This window comes from Elephantulus edwardii, unplaced genomic scaffold (genome assembly GCF_000299155.1).
Source record: "Elephantulus edwardii isolate Elephantulus edwardi_28Jun2011 unplaced genomic scaffold, EleEdw1.0 scaffold00318, whole genome shotgun sequence".
In the NCBI taxonomy this organism is placed as follows: Eukaryota; Metazoa; Chordata; class Mammalia; order Macroscelidea; family Macroscelididae; genus Elephantulus; species Elephantulus edwardii.
The window spans coordinates 1,299,975-1,320,379 of record NW_006400068.1 but is presented as its reverse complement, the minus strand read 5'-3'; the positions used below and the strand labels follow the sequence as shown (position 1 = coordinate 1,320,379).

Below are 20,405 nucleotides of genomic sequence, written 5' to 3'. Positions count from 1 at the left end.
AGGAGAGGAAGACCTTTGATGAGATAGATCGATTCTGTGACTGGAGTGGTGGGAATGAGTGCATTTGAGATGGTTAGGTTGGTACAGGATAGAACGGCTTTGAGAGTTCTTGTACATTGAGTTGCAAGTGACTCGATGGCACATAGCAACAACAATAAAATTCATTTACTTATTTTAGCATAAAAATGACTGGGTTTGTTGATCTGGTCATTTCTCCCCAGCGGTTAAATTACCTAACATATAGATATTGGATTTGATGATTTTATAAAGTAATTCCCTTTAGTAATCTGAATATGGAAAGAAATGCAATACAGAAAGACTGAAGGAGAACTATATTTCACATTATTTGTAATACCATGATTTTTAATATACTTTTTAAGCCCATGTAAACCATATTTCTAAAATTTTTCTTATAATTTATTTACAAAATTCTAATACACTGTTTTCAAGAAAAAATTCTTTCCATTTCCCGCACCCCCACCCATCAAATTATGCAATCTGAAAATTAATCTCTCCTCCCCCTGTACATCCTCTGCCCTCTGCTTCCAACCTCTCCCACCCCTATTGGAACCTTATACTCATTCTACAATAATAATTGTATACAATATTTATCTTTGTGGGACTGAGTTCACTCAGCATAATGCTCCCTAGTCCCTCCCAAGTTAGGTAATAATTTGCAAAATCATTGCTTCTGCATGTTACATAGTATTCCATTTTGTGAATGTACCATAATTTCTCAATCCATTCATCTGTGGTTGGACATTTGGGCTGTTTCCTTATTCTTGTGATAATGAATAATGCTGCTATGAAAATTGTCTCTCAGATCTAATTTTCTCAGAATATATTCCAAGTAGTGGAATAGCTTGGTCATATGGAATTTCTATGTTAATCTTTCTGAGGAAGCACCAAACTGATTTCCAGAATGGTTGTACTATTTTACAATTCCACCAATAATGTATGAGTTCCTTTCTCGCCACATCCTCTCCAAAATTTATTGCTTGCTGCCCTGTTATGTTTTGACCCTGTTACTGGAGTAAGATTGTAACTCATTGTGGTTTTGATTTGCATCTCTCTTATTGCCAGTGATTTTTAAAAAGTTTCATAGCTCCAATACAACAGAAATGGTATATAATATCTGTACATCCTTATTTCACTAGTTTTTATATACTGTAGATAAAAATCCAATTTTGAAAGCATTATTCCGAGATAGAAAACTTGAAATTTGAGCATGAGCTATTTTATTTTTCATTTACATATTATTCTGGCTCTGCTACAATAATCAGATACAGGGGAAAATTACTTCTTCAGTATGACTGAAATAAATGTCATGTCATTACAGTCCCTACCTGGGCCATGTGGTGAATAAAAACTGACTATTGTGCCTAGAAGTAATGGCGGTTATAGAGTTTCATGGCTTTCTGATTTTTCTTATGCTCCTCTTTGTCTCTTACAGGTGCTGAAATGGGTCGAGGAAGCTGTGCAGGCCTCCAAGGTTCACCTCTTATCCACGGATCACTTGGAACATGCTGTGAACACTTGGCAAATTCCTTTTGATCCCAGCCTTAAAGAGGTGACAGTGTCACTGAGTGGCCCTTCTCCAATGATTGAAATTCGCAATCCTTTAGGTGAGATATATCCAAATACAATTTAAAAATTGTGGCTGGTGAAATAGATTTTTTTTTTGCAGTTCCTTATTTGCAAGTTGTTGTTGATGCTTTTGAATTTATTCCAATTCATAATGACTTCCCATAAGTTTTCTGTAAACTGTAATCTTTATGGGAAGGTTTATATAGACATTAATTTTCAAAGAGCTTAATTATTTGTATCATTAGGGGTCCTAAAGTAAAGTTATTGCTGACTGAATGAGAAAAATCCATAAATTTAGCAATTTGCAATAAGAAAGATACTGTAAAAGGAACAGCTTGAACATTAGAATGATGGTGTCTGACATCTATTCACTTGCTAAAGACAGACTTTCCCCATCAACAATATCCATAGCAGTAAACAGATAGCTGCTAGGTCCGACATGCCGTGCCTCATGCTCCTGCACCTATTTCTACCAATCATATGACTTTGATATTCATTATTAACTCACATACTTTACTCATATTTATGGTACAAAGAATAGGATTTATTAGGGAAATCATTTGGGGAATGGGAGAGTCAAAAAATATCTCACAGTACAAGTCCTGGAGTAGTTCAGCAATCCCAAGCCAGATTAACAGCAAAATACAATTCATTAATTAGTAAAAGCCCTGATTTCAGTTCAGTAGTCAAGGATTCTAAAGCTTTGTCTGACATACTTTGGGCACATTGCAAGGAGGGACCAGTCCTTGGAGAGGGACATCATGCTTGGGAGAGTGGAGGGACGGCGCAGGAGGGGAAGACCCTTGATGAGATGGATCAATTCAGTGATTGGGGTAGTGGGAGTAGGTGTGTCAGAGATGGTGACATTGGCACAGGACAGAGCAGGGTTTAGGGCTCTTGTACATAGGGTGGCTATGAGTCACAAGTGATTCGATGATACATAACAACAATAACGACAACAGTCATATCCAAATCATCCAGCAAGATTTGTCTCAGAGCAGTTATAAATCAGTTTCTCCTTCAATCACCTGGCAAGAACAACAAACTCTTTAACTGTGGCCTTTATCTCAAAGTTTCTCTATTTACACCTTTCCAGAGTCTCTCCACAGCAACGCTTCTGTCTCTCCACCACCATCACTAGGGTCCCAACATCAGGGCTTCCCTTTCACCAGGGTCTGGCTCTCACCGGGCTCTTGTTCAGTCTACCTCAAGTCTTGGTGCTCAGTTTGAGAAGCTCGCTCCCTCTCTCATCCTAGTCCCACAGCTGTTGATTTAAAAGACCATTTGTCTACAGTTAAAGTAGCTGGATACCAGAGGGGGCTAATGTAATGGCTAGAAGAGCCAACTTTTAAGCTAACACCACAGATATTTTAAAAGTAAAACTGACTTTTTAAAAAAGTCCTAATTGTTGAATTAGCATTTGACTCAAAGGCTAAACTTTTTAATATTTTGAACAGATCAGATATAGTAAATACATTTTAAATAAAATACATTAGAGAGAAATAGTGTAAAAGAAAATCAGTTCATAGTCATACAAAGAAGAAAAAACTAAAACCCACTGCCATTACATTGATTCTGATTCATTGGATTTATGAGGCTGTAAATGTTAACCAGGGGAGACTGTCCATTTTTTCCGTGAAGTGACTGTTTTAAACCAGTGGCTTCTAAGTTAACAGTTTGGAATAAAACACTCTATATAATGTTGACTAAATATAAGTTTACCAATTTCAATATCTAAAAGAATACACTGAACAATAAATATTTGTTTTATGAATGACAGTAATACTTAGTTTTAGGAAAATTTTGTATTTCTTACCTGTGTATCAGGAAATGCTTCATATCAAGTTATTCAGCACAGTTCAGAATTTTTGACTACTTTAACATAAATTACAAGGAAAAGAAAAGAATGTTTTATAAAGAAGCTGCTCAAATTTTTTCACTGAATCATCTTGGAAAGGTTTCATTTAACATATTTGTTAAAAGTCAAATTTCTATTTTTTAGTAGGTAAATTATTTTATTTACTTTGTTTAATTTTATTTAAGTCTTAGAATATAACTTCTCCATAAAAGTATTTTAAATTTTCCTGAAAATTTGCAAACATAGCCTACTCAAAGGCAGGTCTTTCACCAAAGGACAAAGGTAGATGATCTCCTTACATGTGATTTATAGCTTCTGAAAACCCACTGAATGTGTCTGCTATGAGCTGCTCCAATTTACTACCACATAAAAACAACAATCTGGAAACATAAAAGCACCTGTATACACTGTACTATATTTCTGCTCATTTTAAAAGTTGTTGCATATACAATGACTGTAAAAAAATCTATGATGCGAACAAAATTGTTACAACAAATTTATTTACATAAATGTCAAAGTAAGTCTAGGAGAGCCAAGAGTGCAGTGAATAACTAAACTATGGCTTAGATCCAAATTTGCTGTTCTATTTGTATAAGACCCAACTATTAAATTAGATAAAACTTAAGCTGGTAGATGATGGTATTGTGATGCTTGCTTGCACTACCTCCTTTGATCATTAGCATGACCTTTTATAAAAGCCTTTTCTTGTGTTTTCTGGAAAAGTGGTTACAATTTTGCACTTGGTGAAAAGATATACTCAGGGCCCTAGTGTTAGTAATATCCTGAACGAGCTCCAAAAGGGACATTTATTCTGATTTACTGTACTTTCCATCTGTTTCATCTAAATGGCTCTTGTGTCTGCATTTACCTCTCAGTGGCCATAGGAATTGCTCTCTAGGCTGGCTTTGGAAATATGATCATAGTCTGCCAATAATAATTCTCATTTAAAGATCAAATCAGTACAATAAATGAGAAGCTGCTACTTCACATCCAATGTACAGAACCTTTAAAATCAAGTACTTTTTAGATATTAGAAAATATGATATTTTGACCAAGGGGCACTTAAGTCCATCAGCTAGCTGATAGTGAAAATAAAAGACCCTCTATCCAGACCATGGGAAAGAAAATACTAATTCTTCAGGTCAATTTCTAGCTCATGTTAATAATAAAAAAACCCCTTTGTCTTATTTGAAATCTGATCGTATACTTAGATTTATGTAGTGTTAAATTAGCTAATACTCATAGCTGGGAGAAATAGTATGCTTATTTCCTTTATGCCTGTCTTTCAGGGAAGCTGATAAAAAAGGGTTTTGGCCTGAATGAGCTATTAAATATCCACAACTCTGCCAAGGTGGTGAATGTAAAAGAGCCAGAAGCTGGAATGTGGACAGTGAAGGTACTGTTACTTCACAAAGCCTTCTTATGACTCTGTTTTGATGATGCCATGTTCTGTGAAGTGTACACAATATTTATGTCTGCTCTTGCAAGCATGAAGAGCACTTTTAATAAAACAGCAGAGTGTATTTTTACAAGGTTTCTTATTCACATGAATTTGGTTGCATGGAATTTTGGTGACTATGAGGTGAAAGCTATCCATGTCACTAGAAGCACCCACAGTTTTCCAGTAGTTTTTCGGTTGTCACATCTTAGATTGGTTCATTGCTTTCTCCCCTCCGCCTCCTGCTTTTAAAACAATCTAAAATGTAGACTCCAGAGAATAATGCTTAGGGGCAGAGACTCCAGTGTGAAACTCTCTGGGTTTGAATTTTGCCATCACTACTTGGACGTGACACTACCTGCGAACATGACTTCCTCCTCATTCTTTGCTTGCCAACACTGTATTTTAATCACTTCGTAGAATTTGTGACATTGTGGGTAAGGCATTGGTTTGCTAGTGAAAAGATTAGTGGTTCAAGTTCATTAGCCACTCTGGAAGAAATAATACTCTGTCTGTTCCCATAAAGATTTATAACCTTGGAAACTCTATGGACAGTTTTACTTTGTCCTGCAGGATCACTGAGCCTGAATAGAATCAGTGGCAGTTGCTTTTGGTTCTTAGTTCATTTAACTGTGGTAAGAGTTAATTTCTCTCTTATTGTTCTTCAGTTGGAACCAAGTCATGGCTGACCCCTCATTGGGTTTTTGAGACTGTAAATCACATAGGAGGAGATTGCCCACCTTCGTCCCTTGAGAGATCGGTGGATTTGAAGAGTCTTGCAGTGTTTTGTTTAAGAGCATAATGCCTTATGAACAATGCCATGAGAGATGCATACAAAATAGTGCCTAGTACAAATTAAATTCTCAGGTAGTCCTGAATATTGTTACTTTGTAGATCTTGATCCTTTATTTTCTGTAACAGACACAAAAATGTATTTGTAACTTGGAAATCTGTTTGAATGGCACAGATGTCATTATAAGAAAGTAGTACATTTAACAGTGTGGAGTAAAGACTTGGGAGATCATAAACCTCAGTTCCGATTATGATACTGATTGTGTGTGTGACCTTCTGTAGTGAATTCCCGGAGTGTCTCATCCATTTCTCTCAAATGGTGCAATGTGTTCTAGCCTCCTTTTAGCCCTAGAACCAGCATCTCTGTGTCTGAGAACTTTTCTCCAAGATAAAGGAAATACTGTTCTGTGGGGAATCAGCAGCCCTTAGGAGCAGCTTTCATGTCCATTGGAAATAAGCTCCAGTTTTATTCAATGGGAACAGACTTTTATTAACTGTTTTCTTTTACAATGATCTTTTGCATCTTAAATGAAAAGTTCATTGAGTCTTTCTTAAGAACTCAATGATGAGGCAGTATACATTCAACAACAGCCTGGTAAGAGGTACAGCATTGCAAAGGGAATAGGGGAGAGGAGGTAGGTAATTGTGCAACAATAAATGAGTATTTTTTAGAAAAATGAACTAGACGAAAGGGAAGAAAAGAAGAGGGTGTAAAATGTGCAACAATAAGTGAATGAAAATCTAACTTCTCTGAAAACATTCATCAAAATCCCAGTTAAGTTTGGTTTGGAGTGGTTTTTTTTTTTGTTTTGTTTTTTAAGAACTCAGATTAAGATATGCTATATATAAAACCCCCTCTGGTTGCCTAGTGGTAAGAAGCTTCACTGCAATCCCAAAGGCATGTGATTCTAATCTACTAGCCGCTCTGCGGGACCAGAATGAGCAGCCTTTTCCTGTGTGATTAACTGCTTCTGAAAACTCATTGGAAGGTCAGTGGTTGGTCACTTCCAACTCGACAGTACACAACAACATCTTTTAAAAAGCTCTGAATGTGCGCACCAGTGTATGTGAGTAAATTTGGAGCGCAGCTGCCTGGCCAACTGACTGGAGGAGATCTATCTTTGTCCCCATTCCCAAAAAGGGTGATCCAGGAGATTATGGAAATTACCAAACAATATAATTAAAACTACCAGCAAGAAAATGATTACTGAAGAGCATCCAAAAATGGCTAGAACAATACACTGACAGAAAATTTCCAGACATTTTAATTGGGTCTAGAAGAGGTGGTAGCACCAGAGGTGCTACATCATTGCAGATGTCAGAGAGATCATGACTGAAAGCAGAAAATACTAAAAGAATGTCTATTTTGTCTATTGACCGTGCAAAGACATTTTGCTGTATGGATCATAGCAAATTATGGCTAACACTGAGAAGAACTCAGAACAGTTTATTAGGCTCATGAGAAGTCTATACCTAGATCAAGAAGCTGTTATTCAAATGGAGCAAGGGAACACTGATCAGTTTAATGTCAGGAAGTGTGTGTGCCGAGGATATATCCTTTTCCTATTCCTATTTAATGTGTAAGCTGAGAAAATAATTCATAAAGCTGGACTCTACAGAGGAGGGTAGTATTAGGATTTGATGAAACTCATCAACAACTTGTATATGCAGATGGTACAGTCCTGCTTGCTGAAAGTGAGGGGGATATGAAGTGTTTGCTGCAGAAGATCAATGACCTTGATTTTTGGCTTTATGGCTTACATCTTAATATCAAGGAAAAACATCCTCATCACAGGACCAACAGTCACCATCATGATAGGAAAGGAATGGAAGCTGTCAATGAATTAATCTTGTTTGGATCAACAATCAACACCCTTAGTATCACAGTCAGGAAACCAGAAGATGTAGTGCATTGGATAAGTTTGCTTTCAGGGACCTCTCCAAAATACTGAAGAGCAATAAAGCCAGTTCAAAGACTAAGATACACATGATTCAGGCCATTATCTTCTCAATTACTTGTTATGCATCAGAGAGCTGGACAATGAATAAAGATGAGGGAAGAATGGATGGTTTTTGACTTGTGGTGCTGGGACTGCCAAAAGAATAACAGATAGGTCTTGGAGAAAGTGCAATCGGAATGTTCCTGGAGACAAGCATGGCAAAATTTCATCTCTTCTTGGATATGTAGCTAGGCAAGGCTCTTCTTTGGAAAGGGACATCATACTTGGAAAGGTGGAGGGTTGGCCAAAGAGAGAATACCCCAGTGGGATGGATTGACATCATCATTTCAACAATGGGTTCTAATGTGTCTGAGATGATAAGAATGACACAGAATAGGGCAGAGTTTAAGTCTGTTGTTCATAGGGTTACTATGAGTCATACTCAGCAACACCTAACAACAGCAACAATTGGAAAAAGAGAGCTCTGGTGACCTCATGATAAGGACCTATGCTGCCAGCTCAAAGGCATGCAATTCAAACTCACCAGTTACTCTGTGGGAGAAAAATGGACAGTCTCCCACCAACGCTTTGCTGCCTCTGAAATCCACTGAAAGGCCAGTGAGATATTGGTTCTGACTTTATGGTACATAACAACAATAACATCTGTAAAAAGGAATCCTGATGGCAGAGGAGATTGTATTGTGCTGCTAACCACAGGATCAGTTGTTAGAACCCACCACTGGCGGAAGAAAGATGGGCATTCTTCTCTATTTAAAATGGGTAGGCTTAGAAAGTCAATGGAGGGTCTTCCGTGAGCCAGAATGACCATAGTTAAGTTATTTTGGAAATTTTCTACTTTAAAAAATGGGATTACTGGGTCAATATCTAAACTCTTAAGCTGCTGTGAAAATGTAAGAAGTTTCAAGAAATGTTTAGTTTCTTTATCACCAAAGTATTACAATCTAATTATGGCCTAAGCCTGAATGAGTAATTCTATTATAGGAATTCATTCTTGGTTTCTGAAAAATTGTTAAGACTTTTAAGTTGGAGGCACTAGTTTTGTATGCCAATCAGTATATTAGGGTTGTTGGGTTTTCTTAAATGTTTTCAAAGCTACCTATAATAGCATTCCTAGTTTAAATAATAAAAACTTCCATTGTAACATCCTTCACCTCCTATATTATTAAATCTTTATCCTCAAAATCTAAATCCAGTAAAGAAATTTAAAAACACATTTTGTGATTTTTTTTAAGATAAATTCAAGGAATGTTAGACATAGGTAAAAAGGCAACTTGAAAAAAAAATCTGGTTATAGCTTAGTAAATGAACCAGGACGAGTTCCATCTACCCGTTTTATTCACCCAAGTCCTTGCACATAATAGGCACTTAATATTTCTTTTCTTTTATTACTATGATAGTTTGAATAACCGTGACCAAACGTGATGGGATAATTATTTTGAAGGACTTTGTGTGATCATGGTGAAAAAGAGTGTAAGAAGTGTTTTGTTTCTTTATCACCTAAGTATTACAATCTAAGTATGACCTAAGCCTGAACTAGTGATTCCATTATAGTAATTCATTCTTGGATTTTGAAAAGTTATCCATTATTAATTGTGAAATATTTACAAGTGATGCCATTAATTTGTATTGCTAGCACTTTCTTGTTACACATATGAATCAATTCCCAGGTGGTTTAGATTGCTTCTGGTAGTATTTATTTTCTAGTAAAACTACTGCCTAGAAAGAGAGAACATATCGCTTGTTCTACCTAAAGCCTAATATGCTCATTTGTTTTGTCATAGGTTTAATAAAGTTTAACACATCCATTCATTCTATTGTAAGTTCAGTGCTGCTTACAGTCATGTTCTGTATTAATTATTTAAGTGACACTAACCTACTGCCGTTGAGTTGATTCCTGTAGGACGTATGGTGACCCTATAGAACAGAGTATAATTGTTTCATATGAGTTCTAAAGCTGTAAGCCTTTGTAAAAACAAATTGCCACATCTTCATTCCCATGAAGCAGTTTGTGGATTTGGACCATAGAACATTAGATTAGCCCTTCAATCCTATTGTGCCACGAGGCTTCTTTCATGGGACATGACAAGGAGCTCTGACTTATAATCATAGTGCAACCCTCCTAATGGACAGATTGTGTGTTTCTGATGGACTAAATCCTCTCATAAAGATTTCCAGCTCCTGAAAACTGATGGAGGATCACTTTGAGTTAGAATTAATACTCTGGCAGTAAGTTTAGATTTTCATTAAGCTCATGCTGATTGATAATTAGAAAAACAAATCACTGGGTATTAGTCTGAATGGTGAAATGGAAATTGTTGGAATAAGTCTCTAATTTCAATCTCTTATAATTATTGTTGTTAGGTGCTGTCAAGTCACTTGACAGTTCATGTTGTGTTATTGTTAGGTGCCATTGGCTCAAATACAACTTGTACCAACTCTATGGGCAACAGCCAGAAACCTTGCCCTATCCTATGCCATGCTTAAAATCTCCACCATGCTCTCAAGTCAATTGTTTTGAGACTTATGTTTGTCTCTCTTTTGCTGATCCTCTATTCCAAGAATTATCTAATTCATAACTAATTAGTTTCTGTTGAGTCAGAACCAGCTTATAGCTGACATTCGTTTGAGTTTCTGAGACTAAATTTTATGGGAGGAGAATGTCCATATTTTTTTCCACTGAGCCACAAGTGCATTCAAACAGTTAGAGAGGAAGGGCCTTTGAGTTGTCAACATAACTTCCTATGCTCTGTGTCATCAGAGCTCCCTCACCAGTTCATGCTGTTGTTGTGTATCGTGAAGTCAGAACCAACTCATAGCTGACCCTCCAGTGGAGTTTTTGGAGGCAGTTAATTATATGGGAAGAGATTGCTCCATCTTTCTTCTGTGGAGCAACAGGCAGATTTGAACTGCAGGACTTTGTGCTGACAGCACAATTCCTTACCACTAGGCCACCAGAGCTCCCTATTCAACTCATGTTATTTTGGGATACTTTTGAGCCAGAACAGACCAAGAGCTGAGACTCTGGTGAGTTTTCAGAGGCAATTAATCATACTGGAGAAGATTGCTCATCCTTCTTCTTTGAAGCACCTGAACTACATGCCTTCAAGATTGAAGCACATCTCCTTACCGCTAGGCCACCTCCCAAGATCCAACTCATAGCAGCACTTTCTATACAACAGAACAAAACGCTGCCCCAAAACACTACTTAGACGCAGGATCTATTATCTTATTATCTTAAATGACTCTTTAGTTCTTTGCCAAAGGGGAAAAGGTCTGATGTTACACCTTTGACAAGAGTACAATTGATGAAACTACAACCAAAAGATAAGCATTATAGTGCCATGCATTGCATTACTAACCAAAAGGTGTGACATCTCTGGTGGTTTTATTCCAACAGTTTTATGGGAAAACAATATTATTATGTACAGTCAAGTCACCTTGACTCATAATGACCCGGTGCACCATGGCTCTTAACTCTGTCCTCTTCTGAGCCATTCTCACTCTCTACCATTATTAACCCCAGATACTGTGTCAATCCATCTCATCCAGGATCTTCCTCTCTTGCACTGTCCCATTACCATGCCAAGCATGATGTCCCTCTCCAAGGACTGATCCCTTCTGACAACATAACCAAAGTGTGTGTGATTGTTGTTGTTGTTGTTGTTAAGTGCCGTCGAGTCGTAGGCAACTCATAGCGACCCAATGAACAAAAGACCTGGACACTTGTGTGACTTTCATCCTTTCTCCAGGTTCATAGGATTTCTGGAAGCAAGCTATTATGGAAGTGGATGCCGCTCCTGCTTCCAAGCTTGTTTCAATCAGGGAGCACCACCCAACACTGTCCACCATGGGTTACCATTATCACATTTGACACATCAATGTCACAGTGTTCAGCTTCACAGCAAACACAGGTTACCTCTGTATGGAAAGTGGACACACAAGGGCTATATGATCTAGAAGAATGTTTGACCAAAAACAATTAAAAACAGGGCTGAGGGCCACAGATTAAAATCACCTATCTTTGGCTTGGTAGCATCACTTTCTGTATACTAGGCCAACCGATCTCCCTCTGTGTTAATAATTATGTCTAGAGCTTCCAAATCCTTGCCTCCAAGGAGAAACTTAGTTTCACACTCTCCAGGGCAAACATGTTTTTTTCTCTTGACAGTCCATGAAATGTGCCACACTCTTATCGAGCACCACAGTTCAAAGGCATGGATCCTTCTCTCTCATCCTTAGTCATTGTCCAGCTTTCTGAAGCATATCAAGTAATTGCAAAGACCATGGCCTGGATCAGGTACATCATGGTCTCCAGCCTGACATTGTGGCTGTTTATCCCTCTGTAGAGGTGCCTAACAGCATATTTCCCTAATGCAATGTATCTTTTGATTTCCTGACTGCGAGTTTCAAGAGTGTTGATTGTGGAGGCAAGCAAATTAAAGCTGTTAACAGTCTCTGTCTCTCCACCATTTATCATGATGTGACCAATGATAACTAGTTTTGTACTAGTAATATTCACACCCTTTAACACCTTATAGAGGGTTGAAATGGGTTGTAATCAACTTGATGGTAGTTTGTTGTTAGATGCCTTCGAGTTGAGTATGACTCATAGAAACCCTGTGAACATATGATCTGAACCTTGTTCTGTCCTGCACCATTCTCATACTTCTTGACACACAGGAGCCCATCGTAGCAGTTACCGTGTCAGTCCACTTAGTTGAGGGTCTTCCTCTCCTTTGCTGACCCTCCGCCCTTTCCAGCATCATGCCCCTCTCCAAGGAATAACCCACCCCCCCAGCAATGTGAACAACGTATGTGATGCAAAGCCTCATCATTCTTGCCTCCAAAGAACAATCCAGCACTCTCTCCAACACATATTTGTTCATTCTCTTGGCCACCGTTCACGGCAGCTTGGGAGGACAAAGCAAAGTATTATAATGGAATTGTTGTTGTTGTTGTTGTTGTTGTTGTTGTTATGTGTCATTGAGTCACTTGGGGCTCATACGACAACAGCCCTAAACTCTGCTCTGTCCTGTGCCAATATCACTGTCTCTAGTACACCCATCCCAATTACCCCAGTCACTGAATCAGTCCACCTCATAGAGGGCCTTCCACTCCTGAGCCGTCCCTCCACCCTCCCAAGCATGATGTCCTTCTCCAAGTACCGGTTTCTCCTTACGACATGACCACAGTATGTCAGATGAAGCCTCAGAATCCTTGCCTCCAAGGAGTAGCCAGGTTTAACCCTCTCCAGGATGAATCTGTTTGTTTTTTTAGCAGTCTATGGTACCCTCAATGCTCTTCTCCAACACCAAAGCTCAAAGGCATCAATTCTCCTTCTATCCTCCCTAGTCACTGTCTAACTCTCTGATGCATAAAAAGTGATTCTAAGGACCGTGGCCTATATCAGACACACCTTAGTCTCCAGAGAGACACCATTGCTCTTCAGTACTTTAGAGAGGTCCCTAACAGCAGACTTTCCCATCGCAATACGTCTTTTAATTTCCTGGCTGCTGGTGCCAAGAGTGTTGACCGTGGAGCCAAGCAGACTAAAGCTGTGAACAATCTCAATCTCTTCACCATGCATCCTGATGTTGTCAATTGGTCCAGTGGTGAGAATCTTTGTCTTCTTGACATTGAGCTTCAATCCATATTGAAATCTGCAGTCCTTGACCCTCTGCAGCAAGTGCTTCAGCTCCTCCTCAATTCTAGCAAGCAGGGTTGGCGTGCGTCATCTGCATAACATAGATTGTTGATAGATAATGGAATTGGAGAATAAAAAGTTAAGAACTTACTCTGCATTTGTCACGGTGAAAGAACTGAAAAACCAAATTTAAGCCTTGTGTCGCAATATTAAAATATTGTGGCCAATATATTGAATAACCCAGAAATCATCAAAAGAAGATGGAGAGAATACACAGAATCACTGTACCAGAAAGAATTGACACCAAAAAAATTCAGGAAGTACCATAGGAACAGGAGGCAATGGTAATGAAGGAAGAAGCAGAAGCTGCTTTGAAAGCATTGGTAAAAAATAAGTCCCCAGGACACAGGCAGATACCAGTTGACTTTTTTTCAATTTGGTGGTAGTAAGTTGAGTTATAAAGAATACTATAAAGGTAAAGAAATCATGAGATCTTAAAACAGAATGTTGTGATAGAAAAAAAATGTGTTTATTAAGGACAGAGTTGCATAGCCAATTGTAACTAACTGGTACACCCGTAAAAAGTTGAATTGGCATAAGGTATTTTTATAAAAAGAAAAATAAGTTGTGTATCTACTGCTTATGAAGACCTCATGGGATTTGATTCCTTGATTTGGAGGTTGAGAATCAGATTCCAAAGGACATTCCCGTAAATAGGCCTAATAACATGTTCAGTGGTTATGTTCTACTTCTCAATTTTTTACATAATGTATAGAGGCTTAAAAGTTTGCAAGTAACCACCCAGTACACAAAACTGCTCTTCAGTTACCTGGAAAAATAGAAAAAGTGAGCAGAGTTGAAAGTCAGAAATAGGAAGGGAATATGAAATGTATGGCAATTGCCTCTGTGAAAAAACTGCTTCTTTTCTCTTAAAACCAAAACAACTGGATGGTGCTCCTCTATCATTTGTGAATATTTCATTTAAAAATCCTGATCAATGGGATCAAAGCACAGAACAAAGTTTTAAATTCTTATGGACTCCAGAATTTCAGGACCCATGGTAGGTGAATGAGTTCTTTGAAATTATTGCCCTGAGATAGTCTTTAAAGCAAAAATATTCACTGATGTCTTCTTAAAACTTCGTGATTGGTTGTCTTAACTGGAAAATGAAAATAAAATTAAAATTCTGTCTTGAGCATTATGCCCTTATAAGAATTATCTCTATGAGATCAAACTTATAACAGCAACTTGAAATTAGATATGATTATAAATTCCCTGATCCCTAACATTTCTGTGAATGGAACAGTCCAGTCAAGGAAGCTGAATATGCCTGCGCATTTTGAAGAATGTAATGTGTGTCACTAAATTTTACATGTAGGAACTGTTGAATTGGAGACTGTTTTGTTGTATATATTCTCAACAATGATAACTGTATCTATCTATCTATCTATCTATCTATCTATCTATCTATCTATCTATCTCTATCATATCTATCTCTATATCTATATCTGTATCCATATCATCTATATCTATATCATCTATATCTGTATCACCTATATCTATCATCTATCTATATCATCTATATCTATATCTATCTATCTAATCTATATAACAAAACAAAACCAACTCACTGCCACAGAGTTGGCACCAACACATAGCTGACCCTTTAGTGGTTTTCAGAGGCTGTAAATCACATAAGAGGAGATTGCTCATCTTTTTCTCATGGAGAAGCTAGTGGATTCAAACCTTTTACCTTTAGACAACCCAGTACTTTCACCATGAGGCCTCCAGAGCAGTCTAAATAAGTAATAGTTAAACTTATTCTGCTCCTATATGAGGTACTAAAAGTGTATCTAAAATTGATGCAGAAGAAACAGAATTGCATCTACAGGCACAAATATTGTGCTGATTTTGGGTTACTAAACTAATGAGTGACAGCACTTTATGTGTGTATTTTCTCAAGCAGTGAAATGTCTCTGATTAGGCTGTCTATCGCTAATGCTATCTACCGTGCAAAATGTGTGCTTTATGAGTGAAATTAATAAAAGGCATTTTTTTAGTGCCCGAAACATGGCAGTTTTTACCAGAAGCATGGGAGAACTCACATATGGACCACCCAAATTCACCAGGCTTTCTTGTTACCTTCCATTGTGTGCTTTTTTCATGCACACCCTCCCTCACAGCCTTCTGCTCCATGTTTTTTCTCATGCCATCTCTTTTGCTTGGAATGCCTTTCCTCTTAGTGTAACCAGGAACTATTCTTGGAGCCTCAGCTCAAAATGCAGTTTTCTTTCCTGACTTTTCCATCTGAAATGTTTTCCTTTCCCTCTGACTTCCGATCGCAACCTTTTGCACCTTCATTTTGGCATGGATGACTTTAATCTGTATTTCCCATTTATTAGAGTATATCTTTATTCTCTCCTTATTTTAATAAAAGACCAACTTTTTGTTAGGTGTATGTGCTGCAGTGCCCTGGAAAGAGCCAGGTAATACATGTAACATGCGGATCTCTGGGGACTCAGGAAGAAGAATTGGCAGTTAACCCACAGCTGATGTATTGACACAGAACACTTAAATAATGTGCCCATGATTTAAAATGCTTTAAGAGGATGGTTCTTTTCTTCTGTGGTTTCTCTCTGAAACTCTAGTAAGTGTTTTACTAGATTTCTTGGGGCACTTTCACTAAACAGAGAAAAAGACTCAACTCATCTATATAATTCATGATATAAATAACTCAAATGTTTTAATCTGCATCTGATGCTGGTAAAAACGTGCTAAAAGAGCAGTAACTGAAAAGAACATAACATTTTATTAAAAGCTAAAGAAAAATAATAGTTTATGTCTCCAAATTTCTATTTGTAGAGAAGCTACAAATTCTGGATCTTATTTCTGAGAAGCAATATAAATTTTCAGCCAGCTATATCTGAATATAGAATATTTGAATAAACCACACATACATTTGTGCCAAATTATGTACTCTGCTTCTTAAAGGGAAAAAAGTTCCCTGCAAAGAAATTAAATAAATATCTCCACTCAATGGATTTAGCAGTACAAAATGTTTATATTAGTCTAGAATTATCAGTGCGATTATATAACTCAACACATTCCCTGGGGCATATTTCCATTAAATAAATTTGTGTAAACTATCTTTAGATAATCTCCCAAGGGGCGAAGGGTGTGTACACAGCTACAAGCTTATATTGAGGTTTTGAGGCTAGTAGAAATATTTTGGTTTTAGATAACTGTGTTGATTGCCAGAGTATACTAATGTAATTTCTACAGGATAAGAATAGTTTAGAAATCATATTCTAGTGGTAAATGCCTGCTTAGGATTCATAATTAAGTCAACCTTGAGTTTTCAAAGAACCACACAAGAAGATTATTATGATATCCTCCAATTATTATCACCTAGTGATAAATAAACTTGAGGATTGTACCAGGTGTGTTACTTTAATGGTTAAGTGTCATACATATTCAATGTTTTGGGTCAATAGATTTTTCCTGGAAAATTTCCCAGTAACTATTTGTCCTGACAACCAAACGGAATGTTTCCTTTTTATAAAGCTACCTGCATACATGTATATATAAATGTGTATTGTGAGCATGTACATATTTAAATATAATTTATTCCATGCTTTGGCAGAAGTTTTCTTTTTGTCATCACGTTTCTCCAAACATACAAGGCCTGATAAAATTATGACATCATGATAGTATTTATATTTAGTTGGGCTTGTTTTAGTTTTTTTTTTTGTACTTTGTCTTAAACATACTAAGTGTTCTCTAAATATATAAATATGCAACATATGTATTTAATAATAATAATATAGAAATTCAATCATATGAAAGTCATCATATTAATAAAGAACAATGTATTATAAAGTTAAAGTATAAATGCTTTGAAACTTTACATTCCTTTTAATTCAAGATGCACTACTTTTAAGTCGTGGCAGTGTTACCTATTCTGTTAAAATCTATGTAAAATAAGTACATGAACACCTACTTTATATTGTGTAGATTCTGGTGGTCCAGGTCATCAAGAGTTGAATTGCTACCTCAAAGCCCACACCTCTCTGATGGTTTGGACCCACTAGTGGCTCTGGGGGGAAGAAGGTGGTCAATTGTCTTCATTGTGATTTGTAGCCTTGGAAAACCAATGGAGCTTTGAGGCAGTTTTGACTCAACAAGTCTGAGGTGGTTTTGTGCTTTTTAGTTTCACATTGTCTTGATTAAATGAGACGCCAATGAAACACTTAAAACAGTTCATGACACATGGATGGTAAAGTAGTTACTCTCTTTGAATGTTTTGTTAATTATAATTTTAGTTTCTCTTATGCAGATATCTGTCTCCCACTAAAGACTTTAAAGACATCTTTGTTTTTTGCTTGCTTGGTTTTCCCCTTAGTCCTTAGTTTTAATAATAAAACTCATTGGAAGCGAGAAATGAAAGCTAGCTCTAAAAATGAAATTTTCATTCAATGTGTAACAGAGCAAGTCTAATCTTTGATGCTAGAAGGAATTCTAGCATCCTGGCTTCACACAACAAAGTTTATTCTTCATTAATATGAGGGTTAACATGATACTCTATTCTACATAGTTGCTTAGAAACTCAAGCCGATGGAGGCTCCACCATAATTTATAACATTCAGTCACGTTAATGGAGGGAAATACTAAATATATATATATATATATAATTAAAAAAATGTTTTGTACCATGTCCATTTCTAGCCAGTTACATAAAATTATAATGACAGTGACACGCTTCACTCTTCTTCTTCCAAAAGCATACATGGCATTTGCATTGCCCTATAAGTGTGCAAAGGAGTTCTGATGGTTTACCAGGTAAAGGAGTTGAGCTACCAAATCAAAGGCAGCTATTTAAAATCCACCAACTCTTCCTGTGATCTAAGCCTCTGAAAATCCTCTAAAAGCTCAACTATGAGTTAGTTTGACTTGACAGCACATAATAGCGGCAGCAAAGATATGGAAAAGGTGGTTCATGGTTTATGTTTCACATCTGCATTCAGGAAGCTCTGATTGTGTAGTGATCAAGATTGTTGATGAGTTTTTCTCCAATCCTGATGCCACATTTCTCCTCATAGAGCCTAGCATCCTAGATAATCTATCCTGCATACAGATTGAAAAGGCAAGGAGAAAGGACACATTCCTGGCATACACCCTTCCAAATTTTGAACTATGCAGTGTTCCCTTGCTCTGTTCTGATGACAGCTTCCTGGTTCAAGTATAGATTTTGCATAAGCAGGATCAAGTGTTCTGGGATTCCCATTCTCAGAATTAGCCACTGTTGGTTATGCTCCACACAGTCAAACGACTTTGCATAGTCAATGAAACACAGATAGACATTCCTCTGGTACTCCCTGCTTTCAGCCAAGATCCATAAAACATTAGCTACAATATCCCTAATACCACCTCTTCTAAACCCAGCTTGTACTTCTGACAGTTCTGGCAAATGTCACAAATAAAGGTTTTTTTTTTTTAATTATACCTGAGAGAAGTTTGCCAGCACCTTACTGACCTAGGCTTTATAAATATAAAGATATTGAACAGTACAGAGAGCAAATTAATAATTTTATGCTACAGAATCCAAGTCTATCCAGAGATTATAATAAAATATGAATAAATTTAGGCATACTAAAAAGATTCATGAATTTGGTGTTTCTTAACCTCTGTCTCAACCTACACATCTGGTCATTCTTTAAGTCTTCATTTCCATATTGTGACATAAAATATTCTTCAAATATTTTCTTTTTGATTCTTTGAGACATGTGTAAGAATTCTTTGCATGACATATGATTGTAAAATTCAAAAGAACCTTGATTAATCTAACATTAGCTGGTCCTAGAGGAATCTAAGAGATAGTACCAACATTAGGTACCTGGGTGGCTTTAAATAAATCTAAATTTATCTTTGTTTCTTGCTAGTTGTTTATTATTCTCTGGGTTATTGGATAAAGCATAGCTGTTGCCCTAAAGAGAATTTCCATCTTGGTAAGGTATGTTTTTGTCTTTGTGCCTAAACTAAAATGTAAATCCATCTGCAATAGAACTGTCCAGAAAAATCTGAACTGAGATTTAGACATTGGTCATTTTCCCTGGAGCTCTCCATGGTGCTTGTTCAATGGTGCTTTAACCTGTCCCACTCATTCATCCTGGTAGACTCAACTCTAATTTGGAAACCTACACTCTAGCCCATTTTGCTAATTATTTTTTCTTACCTTTGAGTGTGTGTGTGTGTGTGTGTGTGTGTGTGTGTGTGTGTGTGTGTGAAGGCTTCCCATTTAAAGTTTTAAAATCTCAATTAATATCTACTATGATCTCATTTTTGCCAAAGCCTGATGGTGCCTTGGCTTAGCTTAACTCCCAGACCTTCAGGTTTCCAACACTGCTACAATTAGAGGAACATAAATGCAGAGGAGTAAGACATTGATTTATTAATACTCTTGATTGTATCAATAAACTATTTGAAACATGTGCCTTCAGGATTTCTTTTCCTGAAAACCCTGTTTTCTATGTTGTTGTTGTTGTTGTTATGTGCCGTAGAGTCGCTTGCGACTCATAGTGACCCTATGTACAACAGCCCTAAAGTCCGCTCTGTCCTGTGCCAATCGCACTGTCTCTGACACACCCATCCGGATTATCCCAGTCACTGAATCAATCCACCTCATAGAGTGCCTTCCTCTCCTGCGCCTTCCCTCCACCCTCCCAAGCATGATGTCCCTCTCCAAGGACCAGTCTCTCCTCACAACATGTCCAAAGTATGTAGCATCTAGAAAAATAGTATTTTCAAAAATAGTCTGCTTTTGTTGATTTGCCTTTTCTTAATTACAGAAGCCATGAGGGAAGGGTAGCTCAGTGCAAGTTTTACTCTTGCAATTATTCTGTGATGAGGACGTGCATGCCTCACTATTCTCTTTTGTTATTGTTGTCTGTTTATTCACTTTGTATTGTGCAGGGAGCTTTCATTAACTGTTGTTAATTGTTTTCAGGCTGATTATGACTCTTGATGATCCCATATACTACAGAATAGAGCCTTAAAAAACCTAAAATACCATATACAAAAACCAACTCAAGGTGGATCATGGACCTAGGACTAAAACCAAGGACTGTA

At 37.2% G+C, this 20,405-nt stretch overlaps 1 protein-coding gene across 1 annotated transcript in view; it reads left to right on the top strand.

Moving 5' to 3' along the window:
• Positions 1–20,405, top strand: part of HMCN1 (hemicentin 1) — a 763,653-nt gene that overhangs the window by 323,870 nt on the left and 419,378 nt on the right. The window contains exons 6-7 of the mRNA XM_006901311.1: positions 1,454–1,625; positions 4,735–4,841. Of these exons, the coding sequence (XP_006901373.1) occupies positions 1,454–1,625; positions 4,735–4,841 (279 nt within the window). The remainder of the gene's footprint in view (positions 1–1,453; positions 1,626–4,734; positions 4,842–20,405) is intronic.